We start from the raw sequence: 16685 nt of genomic DNA on the forward strand, positions 1-16685 counted from the left end.
CCGCCAATTTTGATTCAGTATTCTTCCCATTGTTTCATGCTTCTTGCCTCCATCCTTCTTTGCTGTATTAGCCGTTTTGGGCCTCTTGGGATCTTGTTTTGAAGTTGGGCTGGCTGGTATTTGCCGGAGGAGGAGGCATAAGAGCAAGAACTCTCACGGCTTGCTGAGTTCTAGATAATGCTAAGGCTTTAGTCTCATGGTCAACTATAGGATGTGCAACATGATCAGCTCCCCTTTTCCCGTTTAAACCAGCATCTGTCATAACTATGTTTGGATCATGCCCTAAATCACCCATATAGTTACCACGACCTCAACGCCCTGCAAAACCACGCCCAAGCCCTCTCCCAGCAGTGCCCCTATCGCAATCTTGCCCTGACCACCCACGGTTCCTTCCTTACCCCGGGCCAAATCCTACACCTCGATTCGAACCATGTAGCTCGGAGGTCCATGAAAACCAAAGTTGACGATGCATGCACCCCATTCCCATGTCCTTTGTACTGATGCCCTAGATGACCACAAACGGCACACCAATCCAGTAATCGTTCATACTTCACTAAAAAGATCTGCCTCTTTCCATTTCTCTTCAGTGACACCCGTGCCACATTTTAGTTCATCCAAAATTAAGTTGGAGTAGTAGAACCACCACATTCCCCCTCGTTAGGGCTCCTTCTCCTGTCGGCGATGATGTCAGTCATCATAGAGACTTTGTCCCCTCCCTCCCGCTTCTTCATATCGATCCAATTTAGACCGAACAAGGGGCGATCTAGCATCGCTTCCCGGCCTTGGTTGGCTCCTGGTAGGATCGCGAGGTAGTTAGGGTTTAGGTTGGAGTCCGACAGATTGATCTCGGGTAGGGAACAACATGGGTTCGACCTTGAGCTCATACGCGAGTGATGTGGAGGCCTAAAGAGTTTGGGTTTGACATAGGACGATCTTGATGACGCCATTGTCAAATAGGAGGAAGCTTTGCCGGCAGCGGCATCCTGCTGGATGGCCATATCTAGGGTTCACATGGACAAAACCTACAACCAATTTTGGTTCTTCAAAAATATCCGAGTGGCTTGAGATCTTGCGCAACAAGTGAAAATTCACCTGCTTGAGGATAATCTGTGCATAATGCAATTCTCTTGCTTGGGTGATTGAGAAAGAGTGATGGAAGAGGGTCCATGGACTTTCAGGGGCAACACAGTTATCCTTGCACCGTACGATGGCTTTACTAAACCATCCACAATCAATGTAGACACCCTTGAGATTTTGTGCATATAGGATACTTCTCATTGGTCCAATCACTGGAAGCCAAGGTGGGCGAATTTGTCCATGCTGAACCGAAATCGCAAGACTTTTTTTTTTTTGATAAGGGAAATCCCAAGACCTTGAGGGGAACTTTTACAGGGTATGAGTGAAGATCAACGCGTACAAGGCCATACGGCTTATCTTGATGTCAGTTAGAAAGAGGGGACTGCATAATTGTTTTTTTTTTAGGCGAGGCTGTTTTTGGTGGTGGGCTGCTCCTACAAGACATTTAAAGTAGACGGGCTTTTGAAAATAAACGGCAAAGTGGGCTAAGTGGGGGCAGCGTAATGGGTCAAGTGGGGCACAGGACGGCCATAGCTTTTTCTCAAAAAAAAAAAAGGGACGGTCACAGCTCAAATCGAGTCGTAACAGTCAACGTGCGTCCGCCTCTGGTAAAGGACACCGGAGCGACAGGCCGGGCACGATCCGCAGCTAATCCCATCGCCGAGGTCGCCGGGATCCTGCCCTGCGACGACGCCTCTCGCCGCTGCTCCGCCGCTCGTTCCCGTCTCTCAGCCGGCTCACGCCCGCCGGCCGAAAAGGTCAGCAGCTCAGATCCCACCCGGATCCCCTTTTCTCTTGGCCTGATCCGCTTTGCTTTGCTTCAATCACCAACCTGTTATCTGATGTGCTGCAGCTCAGCATACCGCTTGCTAGATCCGAGTACTCTTTTGCCAACGCTTAAGCTCAGCCGTGCTTGGATCCTGATTTATCCCCACATAGTTTATTAGCCATCTTCTGATCGTGGATCAGCTTACCTGATCCTGATCCGGAGTTAACCTATAGGCAGGGCCACGCAGACAATCAGATCCCTCATGGCCCAAGATCCCCAACACTGGCTGCGTGCTTAGGCGTCAATGGCCGCGGGCTGCGCGCTTTACGGCCTCCGGCCCTGCGCAAATCGGCGTTTTCAGGGCACTAGATCACCTGCTCTGCAGCAGAATCGTGTTTGCATCATTGCTTCCAGAGCTCGTTTTCCCTGCCGGGGTGCAGGCCGCTTGTTCAGCCCGCTTACGCTTGTCCATGCCGCTGCCCAAGGTTCAGTTTGTGTATTTTAGCTGCTGGCTTGCTGCTGTGTTTGGGTGGGTTTCAGCATTACAAGGGGCTTGCTCTGATGGTAATATTGGTTATTGTCTTCAGTCCAAAAAAAATAAAAATAAACGATGCAGCCAAACTTCTATATGTTTGATAGCTAGATAATTAGTAAAAATAAAGTTCAGGTCAGGTGGGAATGCTGCCATTACATTTGCCATGAAAATTACTTTGGCAGCACTATCTTTTCCTTATATGTTAATTTTATTTAGTAATTGTCCACGTTGCATACTGGAGACAGAGGCAGTGTCGTTCTATTTGGAACAGAGGAAGTATTTTAGTAGAAATCTTTGTTCCATATATGCCATCATGACTTTTTCTTTTAATTCTGAACACCACCTCCAAGTATTTTATGGTTCCAAAAACTTCGGTCGAACTCCTGACTTCAACCGTGAATTTGAAACTGAAAATGTTATATGGCGGGGAAAAATCAGTTAATGATAACAATAACATACAAAGCATATGTTGCTACTCATGTTCATGAAAAAAAGTTGTAGGAAGTATAACAGAAAAACTACAAAATAAATAACCATCTTTGACATTGTAGGCTACTATTTCAATGCCAGCATTAGAGAAACAATTCACGCTTTCTGTTAAAATTTAGTGAATAGGGTAATACCAGGCGCATCGTAGTTGAGATAATCAATGATTGTTGGGGGTGTTTAGCACAGAAGTAGTTGCTTTATTAGAACCCCATGACTCGTATGGGGTTTCTTAATGCATCCTCAATTCCTCATTATTTAAGTGTATGGTCACATTGTGGTTTGTTGAATATATTAACATTTTTATTTGTGTTCCTTGACATATCTCATATGGCTGCTTCACTATACTTACCATGGGTGGTATTTGATCTCTATTTCAGGGTATCCCATCATGGATGCAGCAAAGGATCCAAACCCGTCATGTAAACTCCACACAAGACTGAGACTCTGGGAGTTTGCAGACCGTTATATATTTGAACCAATTGATGGTCTTGCTGACTTATATTTGTCAGTTAGCCGGGCCGGTGGATCAATGAATTTAGTTGAAGAGTTGCCACCACGTAGCCCCTCCACAAATCCTAAAGTTCAAACAGTTTATGGTGTGATAGGAGTGCTCAAACTTGCAGTTGGATCGTATTTTTTTGTGGTCACTGACCGTGATTGTGTGGGATCATACTTGGGGCATGCAATTTTTAAAGTGACAGGACTAAAAGTCCTTCGCTGCAATGACTCGCTTAACACTTCTTCCGAGCAGGTATGACAATGCTTATTTGCTGCCAGTTAATATTATTTCCACCTATATTCCATCTGTTAAACATCCCGATAAACTATTGGCAGAAAAAAATGGAATCTGAAATTTCCGAACTCCTGGATGCTGCAGAGAAGACCATGGGCCTCTACTTCTCCTACGATATCAACTTAACACTTAAGTGAGTATCTTATTTACGAAACATGCCAGTTACACTTGTGTATTAGTGTCTAAGCCATTTAACTTGTAAATGAAGAGAGGATTAGAATACAATATGTATGTTCTCAGCTTTAGTAGTTGGCATTTTGTCCCTCTCTCTTCATGTTTATGGGACATGGTGACATGTTTTAGTTACTTTTGTTCTTATGTTCTCACTGTAATTGCCATCATATCTTTGTCCCTGCTATTCCAGTTCACAGAGGCTGTATGATGTTGATGACGAGTTCAAATCACGTCCTCTTTGGAGACAGGTTTGATTCCTTCTCACGTCTTGCTGTAGAGTTTGCTTACACATGGAAGGCCTGACCCCCCCCCCCTCCCCCCAGCTCCCTTTCTTGTAATATGTGAGGCTTTGTTGGTTATCACTTGTATATGTAATACCAGTACCAGGCTATCTTTGTTATGTCCGGCTGGCTGCATTTTCAGCTATCAGTATAACTATTCTTTCACAGATTAATGAGCATTATTCTTTTCAGGCAGAGCCGAGATTTCTGTGGAATAGCTACTTGTTGGAACCTCTAATTGAGAACAAAGTAAGATCAGTCTTGCCATTTAGTTGGGTTTTCAGTTTTAAAGGAGTTATAACCAATATCTGCAGAGTATTTGATTCCTGCCTTTTTCCTTTTACAGCTGGACCAGTATTTGTTGCCAGTCATTCAAGGCAGTATCCTTGTCTTACATGTCATTTACTCTTTGTAACGGCCAGATATATAAGATGATGTATTTTTATGTGAAACTTAATGAGCCCTATAGTGTGAGTTACTACAACTTAACTAAATATCAGGTTTTCAGAATATCCAGGCAGAAGTTGGGTCAGAGAAGGTAAATGTGACCCTGATAGCACGTAGGTGCACAGGGAGGATAGGTGAGGTTTACGAGACATCAAAATAAGATTATTCACAAGTTTCCTTCAAATATATAATGTTATATCCTGATTTCTTGTTCTCGAGAAACTTGATGCCCTATGATCGAACAACACCTCATGAGGCTATTATATTGAAGGTACTCGTATGTGGAGAAGAGGAGCTGATCCAGAGGGTTATACTGCAAACTTCGTTGAATCAGAGCAGATAATGCAATCAAAAGGGTATACAGCATCCTATGTACAAGTAAGTTTCTTCAGACATACAGACAGCCTCTTTATTACCCTTTCTTTTTGTATAAGCACTAATAGTCTCATTAGTTGGTTCTTGGTTCCAAAAAAAGTCAAAAAACTTTAACCACCTCCAAACATTAACAAATTATATGTTTTGTAGGTTCGAGGTTCTATGCCATTCTTGTGGGAGCAGATTGTTGATTTGACATACAAACCTAGCTTCGACCTTGTTAGACAAGAGGAAGCGGTGAACTCTCTCAACTTGTGCTTTGTTTTATTGACGTTGGTCAGCAATCCAAGCTGCGTTTACTATTTTCTTTCCTCTTAATTTGTCTTGGGCTTCTTTCTATCTTTCTTCAGCCTAGTGTACTTGAGAGGCACTTCAAAGACTTACAAAAGAAATATGGAGCTGTCTTGGCTGTTGATCTTGTCAATACAGTAAGTACTGTGCTCTTGGCCTTCTAGCTCAACCAGTGCTCTGTTCAAGCTAAGATATATTTGCTTCAGAAAATGCCATCACACATTGCTTCTGCTCCTGGTTAAGGTGTTTAATTTACAAAATTAGATTCAAATTCTTTATTTTAAAAATCGATGATTCTCAGTCACTTGTAACGTGCGTGCTATTTCTTTCTCTGGCATGATTTATTCCTTGACATGGAATTAATTTACCTGTTCAGCTTATGTTGCGGATTGGTAAAAAACAATACTTGATGAAGTGATTGTTGACGGATTTTTCTTTCAGACAGAGCATGAGTAGCACATTCTTTCCTAATGAGTCTGGCTTGTTAACTTTATTCTGTTTTCCATGTAATGTTCATCTTGTACCTCTCTTTTTCCTGTATGGCTATATTCAGCAAGGTGGTGAAGGCCGACTCCATGAAAGATATGCAAAATCTATCGAACCAATTCTCAGTGAAGATGTAAGGTAATGCTTTATTTTGCTGTTTCTATCTACTGTAGAGTTATCATATCGCGTCTTAGTAGCTAAATGTGTATCTAAGCTTGTCTTCTGCAGATATGTGCATTTTGACTTCCATCGTATTTGTGGCCATGTTCACTTTGAGCGCCTCTCACAGTTGTATGAGCAAATTGAGGATTACCTGAAGAAACACAAGTATGTTGCCAGAAGATATACTATTTTCTGTTCCATCTTCCATGGCATACTACCAATCACTTTTGTGCATTTAAGTTTGGTTTTACTTTTCTATTATTGTATGTTTTCCCCCTCTCTGAAAGGCTTTGGTATGATCTGCTTGCTCCTTGAAAATTACAATCTCTTAACAGTTGATATGTTTTTTCTCCTTTTTCTGCAATCAGGCAATCTCTTAACCATAGAGATTGATCTATGCTTATTCCCTTAAAAATTACACAAATCTTAAAGCAGGAATAGGGTTGATATGATCTGCTTGCTCCTTGATGTGTTCCAAGATTTGTACAAGTAATATTTAAGCCGGGGATGTAATTGTTAATCGGTTAGCTTTGCTTGCTACTAAAGTGGCATAATCTATTTATGGTGCTTGGTTATTCACATTACAATATAAAAAAGCGATACCATCATACCCCCAGCCATCTTATTAGCGAACAACTTATTTTTCGACTCCACTTCTAAGGTTTCGGTATTGGTTGGAGCCTTGAAGGCACTAGTGCATCTGCCTCAAAAGAGCTACATCGTATATGCTGTTTTTGGTAAAACAGAGTTCCTGGCAGAACATGAAAATTGAATCATGTCTACAGTTGTACTCTTAGTGCTGTCCTGTGTAGCTGTTTGAGTTTTTTTCGTCTTAGGAAGAAAAGTGAAGAACAATTTGTGGTTTTATGTACATCCATCTACTATGTTCCCTTGTGCTTTATATTAGAGATTCTTATATCCTTCGATGGTATCTTTCCTTCTCATGGTATTGCTAACAATGTTGTGCTAAAGGTACTTCCTGTTGAATGAGAAAGGCGAGAAAATTCAGGAGCAGCTCGGCGTTGTCAGAAATAATTGTATTGATTGTTTAGATCGTACCAATGTAACTCAGGTACATCTTTCCAACTTCCAAGTACAGTTTTTATTTCCTTATCATATGAATCTCAATTTTAACAACAGGTCTTGTAATCCAATAACACTTTAATTAATTCACTTGGCACGACTGACATTATTTTTACATGGGCTATTGTTTAGCAAACAACTTGAGTCCAATATGTAGGATCAAGGATGACAATATGAGCGTTGGGGGTGGGAATAGAAGACTTCTAAAACCTTTTAGCAATTTTTTTGTGCGAAAAACTCAAGAAAATTAGTTTTGTGCCATTTGATGCCTTCATAATCTGGTATTTGCTAAGTGCATGGTGCACCAACACCCTATTTCTAGGATACTAGGTCGAGGCTATCCTAGGGTTACAAGCAAGCAGACAATGCAATTCTAGAAATGCAAAAGCGCAAAGTAAAAGACAAGAGATAAATCACACAAGGAGACAATAAACAGTTTCTTATGGTAATCGGGTTCTTGTTGGTATTCCCTAGTCTACATTGAGGGCAGGCGAACTGAGCTTGCTAAGGTTGCTGCTGCTCCATGCCAGGGATGGCCAGTACCAAGTCACTCACAATTCTGCAGTAGTGGTCCTGCGTCGAGAATTAGGATGGTTCTTTCCAATCAAGTTATCTATTTCCCTAAATAGTGTAATTAGTTACCTAGGATACAAATTAATTGTTTGATATATTTATCATTACCTAGTTTATATTGAGATCGATTCTGTCGAGAATTGTTAGGAGGAGAGTCATATATATAATGGGGCCATGTTATCACTAGTATTTCTCATCTCCAAGGCTCAACATGTTTGGTAGACAAATCCCTTGTCCCTATCTTTGTGGTGTGGTTAACTGCATGACAGGGTCACCCTGCTTAGCTCACAGTCATGGATAACTAGGCATTATATTTACTTCTATCTTTATAAATTCTTCTGTCATGGATTAGTCTGTTACTACCGTTCTTTCTTTTGTTTTATATATCTCTTCCGTCTGTCCAACTTTCAGTTCTTATCTGTATATCTTAACTTTGCTGATAATCTCTACTATGACAAAACAGAGCATGATTGCGAGAAGAATTCTGGAGAGCCAACTTCAACAAATAGAAGTTTTTGGTGTTAACGATACAATAACCAAGTATCCAGCTTTTGATGCAAGCTACAAAGTTTGTGAGTATTATGTTCACATTTACTAGCCTGGTTTTTTCTTATTTGTATGTCTCCCATGCTTTTGTATATTTAAAAGGTGTTGCTGAAATAGAAAAATCATTTTCCAGTGTGGGCCAATCATGGAGATGCAATAAGTATTCAGTACTCCGGAACTCCTGCTTTGAAGGGAGATTTTGTTCGGTAATTTCTATACAACGCAATTTGCATGTTCTCATTATAAGTGCAATATATTTACATCTATTGCTAGTCTTAGTTCCCCCCTTTTCCAGAAAGACTGAGAACTACTCAGTTCCGTTCCAAAAAGGAATATTAGTATTTTCACCACCTTGATTATGTTCACAGCTGAACCACTCGCAGCAAATCTCCATAGTCTGTACCAGTTTCACTGAGATAACGAGAAACCGTAAAGATATACTCCCTCCGTCCCATAATGTAAGACGTTTTGCAAACTAACGTAGCTTACAAAAGCGTCTTATATTATGGGGCGGAGGGAGTATTTTACTAATCTGTGGTGCAAACTCCCCATCATTGTGGCAACTGAATACCCTTTGGGTAGTGTCTCTTTGTTAACGTCAACACCTATTAGAGCAAATGGGCCTAAGATAACAGATAACTATCGTTGAGAGATATGCTTCTGTTCTTGGAACTCTCCTATGTTACTGCTACTTATTGTAAGCTCATTTTATTGCCTATATGAACACTTCTGCTGAAACATAGTGGTGATAATATATTTTTTGTCTCTGTATTTTACATTAATTTTTTGTCTACAAGGTACGGGAAGCGAAGTGCCCGGGGAATTTTAAATGATCTCCAGTATTCACTTGCTAGATACTACTTGAACAACTTCGCAGATGGGACGAAGCAGGTATGCAGCTGAGCTTTTATGCATGTGAGACTCGTGAGTATGTCACTTTGTCAGTAGCCAAGTAAATTCACGATTGAGACTTTGTCAATTCGTCATCTTGATGGTGCACAAACGTCAAACTATTGGTAGCTTATGGTGACATCTAGTTGTTCATTGAATAGTGCGAATGCAACTAATTACATATCATGAAATCTGCTGGACACATGGAAAAAATGTACTATAAATGGACTATTATGTTTGAAGAGGGTCTTGTTGGCCAAACAAGCATCCTTCGTAATTTTGTGTTGCTTACGTTTCCAAAATTCGGACATCATGCGGGCAACATTTGTTGAACTTACTTCCAGTAAAAAAACTGAACTGGGATGCAAGTGCCTCATTGTTTATTTATATCTATTTGTTTGTTGTCCTTTATAGGATGCCATGGATCTTCTTCAAGGACGTTACATCACATCTGTTAGTCGAGACATGGCACCTCCAACAAAAGCAGGATTTGTAGAGAGCTATGCGGTGAGTACAATTTTACTATTGCTTCCGTTCTTACCTGTCAGATTGTGAAGTTGTTCATTGAAAAATGAAAATGCCTATTTAGTAGTATTCTAGTATTGGTCAGCTCTGGAATATCTCTGATATGTACCTGGCCTTGTGGGTGTGCTGGTACTAGGCACATGATTGCAGGCACATGGTACTCACTTTAGCATATGTATGGTACACAGCTAGAATGGATACAGAAACGGGTTTCATCTCTTTTCCGAATAGAAAAGATCTCTCACTTGTGCTATTCCTCTTTTACAGTCCGCCCGCCTTGCTTTTGCATTGGTTTCCGGAGCTTTTATGTTCATGATGATGTCACTGAGACATGGTAAGATTTCTCAATCTGCTGACAGCCTGAAATATGTGCTTGCTATGATTTGTTTGCATTCTGTCAACTAGTGCTTGCTATGATTTGGTTGGCTGCTTCTGATAATTATGTCAACTAGTACTTGCTATGATTTGCTTGCATTCTGTCAAGCAGAAACTTTTGAAGTCTGTTTTTTGAGAACTCTTTGGGTGCAATGCTGGACGCACAACTTTTGCCCCTAAATAATTGTATTGCACTGGTAAAAACTAGCATGTTTTGCCAAAATCCAGTTTGGGCAAGTTTCTTGCAGTTCTTTTCATATTTTAGTGGATTAATAGATAAGAGTCATGCTGTTACTACAGTAAGCCCGGTGGGGTTTACATACTTCCAGCTGTGCCACCCGGAAAGATTTTTTTGCCCTAACTTACACATATTAATATTTTTATAACCATCCTTGATTGTGTTGCCTACTCAAGATAAAGAACACCCATAATAATACATAAAAAATCTTGATTGATGCATGTGTCAAGTGCGTGTCAAAGCTCCAGTGGATGCTACCATAGCATTCGTTATATACTTGGTATCATAACAGTTACGGCTATCTGTATCAGTTTGCAAGTCGTAACTCAGTTCTCCTGGGTGATTGTAACAAAAATGACATGTTTATCCCTTGATGGGAAATGTATGCATATAACTCAGCTGCAACCTCGGTTGTCCTGGTTGATTGTACCATACATAGATGTCAATTTGGAGAATGCATGGATGCATACAACTCAATTGCAATCTCTCTCTTTGCTGCAGCTCGGCATGATGCTCGTCATTTATTGCTGTCACTTCTCTGGGCTGGTCTTTGCATCGGGATCACACACTTTGTGAGAAGCAATGGCCGGGTATTCACGAACCGGCCCCGTGCCCACAAGTCGTCACACCCTTGATGGAAAGCAGGCGGGGTGATAGATTATCATTCGTTCATCAAACAATGGCAGTACTCCACTTTTTTCTATGTAGAGATGTAATTTGTGTCCATCCCTTTCTCCTGAAGATTGTGTTCTATTATCTATCTATATTCTTTGTTCTTCAAGTCCATATGCATAATCGATCTTTGACCAGTAAATAAACAGCTGTTGCTAGTTGCAACAATCACATTTTCCAGTACCAGGACATAGTTACAGCTTCCCGCGATAAAAGGATATAGAGATACGGCTTTCCGGTGTATTTATGCCAAAGTGGCGAAGTGATGTTGTGCAGAGCTTTTCAGTTATGCCAATTGAGATTTGTTGTTTCTGTACAATTTGCAATGATCTTGCAAATGATATTAATTTTTGCCGTCTTGTGATTGAAACGCTGTGCCTCCTGTGTGTATGGCAGTTAGCTGTAGCTCACTCATACACGAGAGGGACGGCATATGCACGTGTCATTTCCATGACGTTTTGGCGTCGGAATATTTTTTGTGTGCATGGTTTTGGGGGCAGATTAAGAATTATACATATCTTACTGTGAGATTCAGCTACGGTATTCAGCTACGGAATATCTTACTGTGAGATTCAGCGACTCGACTCCGCTGGGGATCGAACCCAGAATCTCTGGTTTCGTAGACCAGCGCCTTATCCATTGGGCCACGGAGTCCTGGATGATGCTAAAACACATGCACGATTATAGAGCTACTATAATGAGCAGGGGAAACCCCCCAAAAAGCAAGAGTGCTTAACGCTATGTGAAAGAAAAAGTATCCATGAAAGAGTTGGGATGAGCAGCTGGTTAACCAAACGTTCTGGCAAGTGGATGTTCGAAGAATTTTGGCCATTCCACTACCATTACATGAGATGACGGATTTCCTGGCATGGAACATGACAAAGTCAGGGACTTTCACGGTGCGATCTGCATACCATACAGAATGGGAATTTCAATTTGGGCACAAGTTGGAATCAACGGCTGGAGCTTCAAACCCATCTTATACATGGGACTCGGTATGGAACTTAGTTTGCCCAGCAAAGATAAAAATATTTATGTGGCGCGCGCTCCAGAGTGCTATTCCCTGTCGATCTATCCTGGCTGATAAGCACTTGAAAATAAATCCGAGTTGCCCAGCCTGTAACCAGGGGCCTGATGACATAACACATATGTTGTTCGAATGCAAATTGGCAATGGACGTGTGGAAGATGCTCGGTCTTGAGCTTGTTATCAAACAGGCACTGAAAGTTGACAAGGCAGGTGAGCTTGTGTTGGCACATCTTCTGTGCCTTCCAGAACAACAAATCCAAGTGTTGGGCTTGCCGAAGTTCAGAGAAACGATGGCAACGACGGCTTGGTATTTATGGTATGAAAGGCGAAAATTGACACATGACGAAGAAACTCAAAATGCATATCAAATCAATATGTTAGTGAGAGGCTTAATAGCAAATTATACCATCTCTTACAGCCCAAAGGCTCACATCCGTTCAGATGCTTGGTTGAAACCAAAGTATGGTTACATGAAATTAAATGTTGACGCGGGATTTGATAGTGACACACTCGCAGCAACATTTGGAGCAGTTATCAGGGACCATAGGGGGAAATTTATAGCGGCTGCTAATGAAAAGATGGACCTTTGCTTCGACTCGTTCACAGCAGAAGCAATTGCAGTGAGGTTTGGTTTGAATCTTGCTAATACTGTCGGATGTAGTAAGATTGAAGTGAATTGGGATAGCGTGGAGGTGGTGAATGCGTTGAGCCAAGGCTACTCTTTTTCAGTCGCTTCATCCATTATAGACGACTGTTATTTCATGTCATTAGGTTTTTCCCATGTCATTTATGATTATTGTAATAGGGAACGTAATCGAGTAGCTCATGAACTAGCAAGGTTAGCTAGGTTTTCTTCTCCGAGTGTTTGGATGGATAACACCCCTAATGAGGTTATCCCTTTACTTGTAGACGATACTACTTTACTTATGAATGAATAAAGGAGAAGAAGTTTATAAAAAAAAAGTATCCATGAAATTGTACATATATGTGTAAGTCTGGAAGCAACAGTCATTTCTTTAACGTGAATAAAACATACTGATATATATATATTGGGCACATGAATTAACGGTGTGAGTGAATTCCCCACATTGCGTACCTGTTTTGTTCAAAAGGGCACTAAAAAACACCATCTTTTCCTCCCGAAAAGAAGGCATGCAAGCACAGGAGAAACCCAAAAAGAAACAAAGTCTTTCCTCACACTTTTTTTTATAAGAACATCCATGACCTGTGATCAAGTGTGGAGTTGTACATACATTTAGGAAACACGTGCATGCACCGTGTCAAATAAAAAACATTTTTTGTGATTTTATAAATGTAAAAAAAATATTTTTCACATTGGACACAAGAATGAGGAGTGTCCGTGAATTCTCCACATTGCCCATCTCTTTCCTTCACAGATCACCTTAATTTCCATCCCAAAGCAAAGCATGTAAGCACAAGAGAAGTTGGAAAATATATAGTACAATCTCCAGTCCGTAACATTCTGGTAAGAACATTCAGAAGGTGTGCTTAATCATATATAAGAACAGCAGCTTGCATAAATTAGAATGGTCCTTAGCCAGTTAAGCTCATTTGCGATACAACTGAGGTTATTCTGTTTCTACACCATGTTACCAACCTAATAAATTGTATTGTAAAACAGACACAAACACCCACAACCTTAACAAGTTTCTTGTCAGCTAGAACCTGAATAATTAACAAGTTTCTTGTCTATGCTCAAAAGAGGGGAGAACTGGAAGTTTTGAGTAGCATGCCACATAATAAAGGTAGTTAGTACGACAACCATCTTCGATCTCGCTAAGTTTCCCAGTGATGACGTCGTACGACAAAAGCTTCATTCGAACATTATCAACAAGGAAGAGAACCTTTCTTTCCGAATCAAGAGCGACAATGTGATAATCAAGCCAACGGAACCAACCATCCTCATCACTGTGAAGCAAGTCGTCCCTTCCAAATGCATTGCTCATACTAAGACGATACTTCAAAGACCATTTGTAGGCGGAATCACAAGTATCAAGATTGAAAACATCAACTGTATGACCGCTCTCCTCTGGAAGTGCGCACTGCAAGAACCCTGATGATTGACCAAAGCAACAAGACAGAAGATCTGATTTGCAATGCGGCAACTTGAAGTAAAATCATGGGGTGGTATGCCCGAACCCATTACCTCCAACCCCACAATGGCATCCCCGTTTGTGTGCATGTACAAAACTCCTCCAATAAAGTGGTGTGGATTAAAAATATATACAGAAGGCCTCCATGCAACATCCACAATCCATGTGGATAGGCCAGACGAGAACACCTGAAGTTTGTTGATACCTGGAAAATAACCATCAAACTTCTCCTTAATGCAAATGACATAGAACTGTGCCGACCATGATGGATCGAAGGCCAAAAAAGCGTCACCCACGAACTCAGTTGGGTCAGGGTGAGTATCAGGAACAGGAAGTGACCTCCACTCCGTGTTGCAGGGTTACACACGATGTAGTCGCAAGGTTCCGGAGAAGTATATCTGCTCTTGTACTTACAGAGAACTAGGCCATTGCAACAGTCCACAAATTGTAAATGCTCATGGTGCGGCAAGAATGTAAGAGCCCCATTAATTCTCTCATCATTTGGGGACAGGCTAACAAGTTGGGGAACAGGCCAATAATCTGTGCCTCCTCCGTAAAAAAGACCAGTAGGAATTTTCGGCAGTTTCTCATGGTAGTATGGATCAGAGGCGAAGGCAAGCCATGCCTTGCAGACACATTTGAAGCGGCAAAAGGACTTGAACGGCACCCGGGAGAGGATTTCCACCACTAGATCACCAGTTAGACTGGCGGCAGCAATCACCTTAGAATCCATTTTTATATGGTAGCATACTGAAAGGCAAAATTGGCATTGTCAAAATACAAAAGATATCATTTTTTGACCATGGTAAATTGAGAAAAAGTTACTATGGAATTCAATCAATTAAGAAGCTGTTTTATTTGGAACAAAGAAGTTCTAGAACTGAGTTGTGGTTTAGAGGTTTGCAGAGTGTGGGGTCAAAACAGGCAGTTGTGCTAAATAAAGTGTACGTATCTGAGATGTTAGCAATCTACCTCCGTTCTGCACAGGGTTTAATTGTGTACGTGGAAAATAATTGGATTTCATCATTCAACTATATGTAACGCAGCAACCCAATATTCTAGAGCCACCCAACCCAATACACATCAACCCTTTTAGGAGCTGTTTGGTTCAACAAAAGGCAACACACAAGTAAACGTAATGAGATCACAACGGCAGTCCATGCAGTTATGGACGATTACTGAATTAGTTTGGTTGACGAACATAACTGGACTACAGAGTTCATAATGGAAATATGTAGAAAAAAAACCCTTCTCTAATGTTCTAGCTGCAGACAAACATACGACGGCGCCCTTACACACATGAACCACGAGGCATGGTGCAGCAGCAAGAAAGAACTTCTTCGCAGGTCCTACTTCCATGGACGAGATCTCAACAAACGATTCAATACTCTCTTTAGGAACCCTTATGGTTTCTCAAGTCTCAACTAACGATTAATTACTCTTTTTTTCTTCTCTTGAGATCTCTCCGGGTGTATACGCTTGCTACGAACTAGGAGAATCATGGACTGAATAACGACGTGGATTGGCCAATTAGTTGGGGTATTTGGTATCTCACAGATTGCAAGGGGGGCTAATGGAGTATCTCTTGCTCTTAAGTGGATCTGATAGCTAGGGTTTAGATGGGTGCAAAACCAACCAGGGAACCATCAGGGAGCACGCACGCCAAGGGGGAGAGAGAGGAGAGCTGGGCACGAACCTTTGGAGGGGGTTGAGTTGGCGCGGCGAAGACGACGGGAGGCGCGCAGGCGGAAGATATTAGCAATAATCTTGATTGCCTAAAGTAGTAATAGGGTGTCAAGCACGTGTTGGAGACTTGGAGATGGCGGTCAAGGTTCAAGCTGAGTTGTAGGACTACTAGTTCTATTCGGTTAGATCGATCGTGTGCTAGTAGGTTTGGCAGCTAAAAATTCGTTCAGGAAAGTGATCATATTGGAGTCCGGGCAGGTTGTTTGGAGCGTCCGTGTTGCAGGTCTTGCACGAGTCGACTAGCTAGCCGGTGCGTAAGGCCGTAGACACGATATGTGATGTTTTTTCTTTTAGGAATATCACGCTCTATTTCTTTGGGGAGACCACAGTTACAATCCTTGGCAACAAGTTCGGAAATAAAAGGGGGATAGGTTAAGCCAGCACACAGTGCTATCCCCAGATCTGCTATAGTTTGCTAAGTTATGTGCAACCCTATTTTGGTCACGAGAAACTTTTACTGAAACAAACACCCTATTATCCATTGAACCTTTAATCTCCCTCAAGAGGTGACCATGTGCTGAGTTGTCCAGAGACCCATTAGCAAGTGCCGCAAGAGCAACCGTACAATCCGAGATATTAAGACTTACTCCATCCATAATCGCATGTATTTCGCTTCTAAGACCTCATTGTAATGGAAAATATGCCGATATACCGCAAATAAGATGACTCCCCTATCATCACGTAAGATCATGCCCGAGCCTGCCGGACCGTCCTCAGCATAGAATGACCCATCGACGGACAGCGCCACCCATCTCGTTGGCGGAGCCGGCCATGTTAACAATGGTGGTTTTGAACATATATGTAATTGTCGGGTGTTCCATCATCATAGGAGATTTACCCTTAACCACCTCTTTCTCTCCCATCCAATTAATTTGGAGCACAGAATTTCGGTAGGTACACAAATAGTCGCACGATACCTCTGTTTGTGGAATAGTTTTAGCATGCGTCATCTCATTATGGCATCTCCAATGGCAACCTGCAAATTTCCTTCCGCATCCGTCTGCGGACCGGGGG

The 16685-nt window shown here is 41.6% G+C and overlaps 1 protein-coding gene, 1 non-coding gene and 1 pseudogene across 2 annotated transcripts; 1 reads left to right on the forward strand and 2 right to left on the reverse strand.

The window, feature by feature from the left end:
- Positions 1-1648: 1648 nt before the first annotated feature.
- On the forward strand, positions 1649-11094 carry LOC119292097 (phosphoinositide phosphatase SAC7-like). The gene is made up of 19 exons (XM_037570930.1): positions 1649-1835; positions 3248-3621; positions 3705-3796; positions 4028-4085; positions 4311-4367; positions 4465-4498; positions 4619-4699; positions 4837-4943; positions 5091-5177; positions 5291-5368; positions 5785-5855; positions 5946-6044; positions 6852-6951; positions 7999-8107; positions 8215-8287; positions 8879-8972; positions 9387-9479; positions 9765-9831; positions 10612-11094. The coding sequence occupies exons 2-19, from the start codon at positions 3259-3261 to the stop codon at positions 10743-10745; spliced, it is 1797 nt and encodes a 598-aa protein (XP_037426827.1). The 5' UTR covers positions 1649-1835; positions 3248-3258; the 3' UTR covers positions 10746-11094.
- A 269-nt stretch (positions 11095-11363) lies between these two features.
- Positions 11364-11436, reverse strand: TRNAR-ACG. The gene has a single exon. It is a non-coding gene; the product is annotated as a tRNA-Arg (tRNA).
- Positions 11437-13505: 2069 nt separating this feature from the next.
- LOC119355925 lies at positions 13506-14658 on the reverse strand (annotated as a pseudogene).
- Positions 14659-16685: the final 2027 nt, after the last annotated feature.

The sequence above is a fragment of the Triticum dicoccoides genome, chromosome 1A (assembly GCF_002162155.2).
Source record: "Triticum dicoccoides isolate Atlit2015 ecotype Zavitan chromosome 1A, WEW_v2.0, whole genome shotgun sequence".
Taxonomy (NCBI): Eukaryota; Viridiplantae; Streptophyta; class Magnoliopsida; order Poales; family Poaceae; genus Triticum; species Triticum dicoccoides.